Source organism: Micromys minutus (genome assembly GCF_963924665.1).
Source record: "Micromys minutus genome assembly, chromosome: 13".
Classification (NCBI taxonomy): Eukaryota; Metazoa; Chordata; class Mammalia; order Rodentia; family Muridae; genus Micromys; species Micromys minutus.
In genome coordinates, this window is record NC_137982.1 from 57,943,705 (window position 1) to 57,949,867 (window position 6,163).

At 41.7% G+C, this 6,163-nt stretch overlaps 1 protein-coding gene across 1 annotated transcript; it reads left to right on the top strand.

Moving 5' to 3' along the window:
• Positions 1–1,471: 1,471 nt before the first annotated feature.
• On the top strand, positions 1,472–4,114 carry LOC308429235 (oogenesin-2-like; the record flags this gene model as incomplete). Its single annotated transcript, XM_080927967.1, has 2 exons — positions 1,472–1,644; positions 3,535–4,114. 2 exons carry the CDS (start codon positions 1,472–1,474, stop codon positions 4,112–4,114), a joined length of 753 nt encoding a protein of 250 aa, XP_080784093.1.
• Positions 4,115–6,163: the final 2,049 nt, after the last annotated feature.

A 6,163-nucleotide genomic window follows, 5' to 3' on the forward strand; every position in this document is an offset into this window, starting at 1 on the left:
TGAGAACTGAATGTTTGCATTTCCACTTATTTCTAAAAGACTTGGGTGTTGAACTGTTTATTTATCATCAAAATGTGGGCTTCTTTTTTTTAAAGATGTTTTTATTTATTTTATGTACATGAGTGTAGAGAGCCGTTTGTGCCACACCCTAACATGGCACCAGCTTCCCGCCGATGACTCAGCAAACAGAGCCCAAGAGACATAGCGGCCATGTGCCACAGATGTCACAGCCCGCTCTCGGGGCATGCTAATGAGTTACTGGAGGGCACACCAATCAGGTAGCAACACGAGTCTCCTGGGCATATATAAGCAGTGCATTTTTCTTCCACGTGGGTCCCCTGCTCAGAGTATTATACAATAAAGGTTGTTCGCAGAAGAATTCTTTTGTTGCACGCCTTTTCCTGCCGGCGGGAAGTGGGGCACGCGACACATGAGTACACTGTTGCTGTCTTCAACCACACCAGAGGAGGGCAAGGGATCTCAATATAGATGATTTTGAACCATGTTGTTGTGGGGAATTAAACTCAGGACCTGTGGAAGAACAGTCAATGCTCTTAACCATGAGACATCTCTCCAGACCCTCTGGGTTACCTAGATGACTCCACAGTGGGGTGTATGGATCTGAGCTATGGATGGAATCAGATGAGGGTATTTGGGAAAGATCAGTCATTGGAGAAGTTTCAAACACACAAGAGAATTATGGTTTTAAAGCTAACATCCAGTGATCAAAATGTATATCCTGCAACCTCTATATCAGCACATAAGTGACATTGCCCAGTCACAGCTTTGTTTGGAATATAGGCTTTCAAAATTTTCTGAATGTCTCGTTTGCTTTCATACTTTTCAGGAACATTTTCTCTGTAAACCAGTAACAATGAGCTTTGTCTTGCCACCCACACTCTTTCATTTGGCAAGGCATGTTTTACTGAAGGAAGAAGCTGTTGTGAAAGGATAACGATCCGAGTCACGGCACCAATGTTAGGGGATGAAGAGAGTGGGGGGCATATGGCCCATGGAGGTGCGGCGAGGCCTGAGGGCAAGGGAGATGCCTCTGGGGGGCCCATGTTGGGAATCCCTTCCCTGAGGGACCAGCCACACAACAGTATAGTACAGAATAGAGTTTATTCAGGTCATGGGAGAGTTAAGAGGGTGGTAGAGACAGAGAGAGAGAAGTAGAGGAGTAGAGGCAGGCCATGAGCACATGGGAGAGAGGGGAGAAAGGAAGGGAAGAGGGAGAGCAAGGCTGCAAGAGCATAAGGGCAGGAGAGGCTAAGAGAGAGAGGAGGGTCAAGCAGCTCCTTTTATAGTATCAGGTCACTGGGGCGGAGCATACCTGGCCACTGCTGGGTAATTGAGGGGTGGGGTATACCTGACTGTTGCTAGGTAACTGAGGGGTGGGGTTTACAGAATCCCAACAGAAGCTTTGGCCATTTCTACCCTGAAGGAACTGCCCACAAAGCTATTCCCAAAGATGTTCAAGGGAGCCTTCACTAACAGGCATACAAAGGTGCTGACTGCAATGATGTCTGCCTGGCCATTCCCATGCCTTCCTGTAAGAGCACTGATAGAGGAACTTCACCAGGACTCTATGAAAGCACTATTTGATGGATTGAATGTCCTGCTAACACAGAAGGTTCATTCCAGGTAAGCAAGACCAAGCTAGGGTGGAGGAAGGCACTGTGTGTTCAGAGAATGAACAGGTGAGACAGGGAGTATTTGTTCAAATGGTGGATCAGAAGTTCTAATAACCACAGCCTATAGGATTTTAGAATCTTGGGCTGGCCCTCATCTAGCTATCAGGGCAAATGTTGGGAAATATAGAGGACACAGCTACTGAGGAATAAGCCGGTCCGTTTTTGATCCAAGCTTACGTGAAATGAGGTTGGCATGGAATTAGAAGATGGTAGATTGGGCTGCAGATGTTTTTCTTACAAAAATTCATTTTTAACTAAACATGAGTCCCAACACTTGGTAAGAGGCATAGGAAAAAAATTCATTTGGAAGAGATATATAGCTTAAGTGTAAAGTTTGGATAATAAGTGGACTATAAGATGTGTTTTGTCTTCTGAGCATTCTACCTTTCCCATCAACAGTAGGTTCTAACTCAGAGTGCTTGATTTGAGGAAGAATGTGCACCTTGATGTCTGGGGCATACCGGCTGGACTCCATGAAGATAACCTCTCACCACAGATCATAGCACAGAAACAGTCAGTGGAGACCTGTCCTCACCCTGGGAGAATGAAACCTTTTAAAGTGGTAACTGATTTTGAACTCAAGGCCAGTTTGGATGAATGGACCAAATACTTGTTGCAGTGGGTGCAGGGAGAGAAAATCTTCCATTCACCTATGCTGTAGGAAGTGGCACAGTTGGGACACATCAGTCCCTATTGTCATAAATGTCTTGAAATCGGTGAATTTAAACTGTATCTTGGAGCTATAGCTGAATCATTGGGGGAATGAGTTTCTGATAGATCTTGTTCCTTACATGGAGGAGATGAATAATCTTCACACCCTTGTGCTAGATGGAATTAGGAAGCCCTTTGATTTGATTGCTCCTGAAAATCAGGAAGATGAGTGGGAAAGCCCATTTCTGTCTCAGTTCTCCAATTTTCTCTGTCTCCAGCATCTCTATTTGAGTGATATCTTCTTTTAAGAAGAAACCCTTGAAGGGTGGCTCAGGTAAGTAAGAATAGAGAGCACTCTTCAGACCACAGAAAACGCATCTCCTTTTTCTTTTCAGTTTTTAAGACCATGATAGTCTGATCAGTGTAAACCTAGAAAAGAGAAACAGCATATCTGAACAGATGACTTATGTGCTCAATATGTATGAACAGGCACTAGAATTCCTCTAATTGCTCACTTGTGAAATGTTGCTTTGAGTCAACAAAGGGGTTGACTAAATAGAAAATGTATTACAGTGAACTTGAAAATGGAACAGAGACACAGTTGTGGTAGAGAATGGGTCAAGGACCTCTTAGGAACAAACCTAGCATGAAGCTGAACCCAAATTATGAACAGATAAAATTTGGGACAAGTTTTATAAGACACAAATAGAGTCCTATCTATTTGAGGCTCCCATAAATAAGATGAGAGATTGGGGATCAATGCAAAAGCTAAAAGATTTTAGTCCAGTGCACTGGGGTGAACTACATCCTTAGGAGAGATAATCCTGAAAGGATGTCACAAGCAGTTTTTATACTCTTTAGGGGTACAGGTTACATTACCAAGGTTATAATTTAAATTCATTGGCTAAACTTATTGGCCTTTAAACACCTATTGGTTAGTGAGCATATGAGAGGCCATGGGACCAGAGGGTCAGGTGACTATCATTCAGTACATTCTGCAGTTTTTCCAGAATGTTCTTCAACCCAAGAACTGTGGGTGGAGAATGGAACTTGGCCTAGCCTTGACTTAGGGGAGTGGGTGTAAGGCTGGCAAAAGCCCCTAGGATTCTTCATGTTAACTGACATGCTTGCAAGCCCACCAATCCCCTTGCTACCATTTTACAAAAATAATCTCTCATTCTCTACCTAGCTGTCTGCCGACCTTTTTGGAGACCTTGTCAATCACTGACTGCCCTCGGCTCTTACAGTCCGACTTGGAGTACCTTCTGGATTGTCTGAATATTTCTAAGCTCAAGAATCTGAAGCTGAATTCTATCTTTCTATCTGATGCAGGCCCTGAGCTTCCAGGGCTCATCGTTGAGAAAAGCACAAGTACCTTGCAGATTCTGGAACTAGAGCAGTGTGGAATGAGGGACTCTCATTTCAAAGCCCTCTTGCCTGCCCTGAGCAAATGCTCCCAGCTCCTCAAAGTTAACTTCTGTCATAATGATATCTCTCTGCTTGTCCTAAAGAAGCTTCTACATTGCACAGCCAAGCTGAGCCAACTGACCCAGGAGATATACCCTGCCCCTCTAGAATGCTATGAGGGTATGGAGATACATAAAGACAAATTTAAGCAACTTTGTCCAAAGCTACTGAAAATACTTAGAGCCCAAAGGCAGCCCAGGAAAGTATCCTTTGCTACAACTGCCTGCAGGGAGTGTTTACATTCCTGTAATTATTATCATAACCTAGTGTTTAGAGATTGCCTTTGTGCACAAGTTGAATAAGGTTGCTTTGGGTACCAAGAATGCAGGTCTAGTGAGAGGATCTGAACATTGTATATGTGTATATCCTTGTTTGCCTACAATAAATATGCTGAGCTTTTGGGTTTACTACTTCATCCCCATCAGGGCATCATAGCTCACCTCTTGTCACCCTTTCAATACCTGTTTCTTTCTCTATTGCTCTAATGAGGTTAATTTTAAAGTTGTACAAGTGGCATACTAAGGGAGACTGAGAAGACATGGCTTCACATTGGAAAGAAATTGGTGTGCAGTGTGTTCAGATCACAGGGACTGTGATTGACATGTAAAATAATGAAATGAGGGCTCCAAAGACTGGGAGAATCAAAAAGACAATTTTGCATTTTAAATGAATATTTACTATGAGAGAGACAACTTGAAGCTTTTCAATATTGTTCTCTGAAGTTCCAGTTAGTGAGGGTTTTCCTAGAATGATAGCTGTAACAGTATAGTTGGAAGCCTTGAATACTGAGAACCTGTAGGAAGGCACAGAGGTCATTGAACTCAGAGAAGCACTAAGAGAAAGGGGAATGTTTATCAGGATGGGGTGTTTCCTCAATGCAGGAAACAAGAACAAACAAACACAGCCTCCCCCCAAAAAACAGAAAAACAAAACAAACAAACAAACAAACAAAAAAAACACACCTGAATTTATTCCAGGAAACAGAGTAGATTTTTTTTTTTAAGGTCTGGTTACCTTTCTATTATCTATGGAGATAGACCTCACCCACCTTGTTATCTTTGGAAATGGACCTCACCTACTTTTGGCTATAGACTCAGACCTCACCCAAATTCCCCAGTTTGGTTACTCCAGACTCTTGACAGACCACTACCTATCTTTAAAAGATGTCACATATACTTCATGGCCTGTTGACTTATTTGCTTTCAGTTAGAGACCACAATAGAATCTAGACCTTTTAGCTATAGAACCCACTTTCATGGCTACATGCACTTTGTAAAATAATTTGCTTCTATGTACACAACATACCTTAAGATTTATTGTACATTTGGATTTAGACTGACTACTGCCTGGAAAACTTTTTCTAAGTTGTAAGGTATTTTAAATATCCTGAAAATAAACCGTTATTACTCTCTGAAGGCTGATCCAAATTTAAGTAAATCTGCATGGCTTTTTTATCTATTTGCAGAGACACCACTCCCCCAACAGGCACAGAAATGTGAGTGTTATGAACCTAGGAGAATGTAAGCAACATTTTCTTTTTTATAAAGTTAGGGATTTAGGGGGCCCTTTCACTAAAATGGGGTCATACCTTAAAGTGAGAGAGTAGAAGTAAATACAGGATTTTTTCTCAGTCCTTTGAGACCAATCATTTAGTATTATTCAAATATGTGTCAAGATCTAAAATACAATCCAGGATATGCCTGAGGCAGAGGCAAGTGGATCTCTAGAGTTCAAGGGCAGCTAAGTCTACAGAGCTAGTTTCAGGTGGGGGGGGGAGGAGAGAGAGAGAGAGAGAGAGAGAGAGAGAGAGAGAGAGAGAGAGAGAGAGAGAGAGAGAGAGAGAGAGTCATTGACACAAGATCTCTTCTCAGGATCTGAACTTGTTCCAAGCTCTTTCTCTTCAGGGCTAATGAGCAGAGCAAAGCCTGAGGAATGATAGGGGAGACAGGGTTCTGCATTATGAGCTAGCTTGGCTGCCATTTATTAGATGGAGGATGTTCTCTTGATAGTCTAAGTAACATTTAGATGGTTGTTTAACTTTTTTTTAGTAAATAAACTAAAAAGCAAAATTCATAAATTTGAACTATACCATTGGTTACTCTTTTATCTGTTTATCCCTGATGAGGAATGGGATATGCTCTTGTTTAAGTTGCTTTTTAAAAACTGTTAAATTCTATAAAAATTTAATATCTGTGACAGAGAAATTATTGACTTACTAAATAATATGACTGCTAAACAAGTAGCTCAAAGGAATAATCTGATACTGGAAGAACCTTCAAACATAATTTTTCCACCAAATATGATGCTCATAAATTCTTCCACCCTTTAATTGTTGGCAAGTCACACTAACA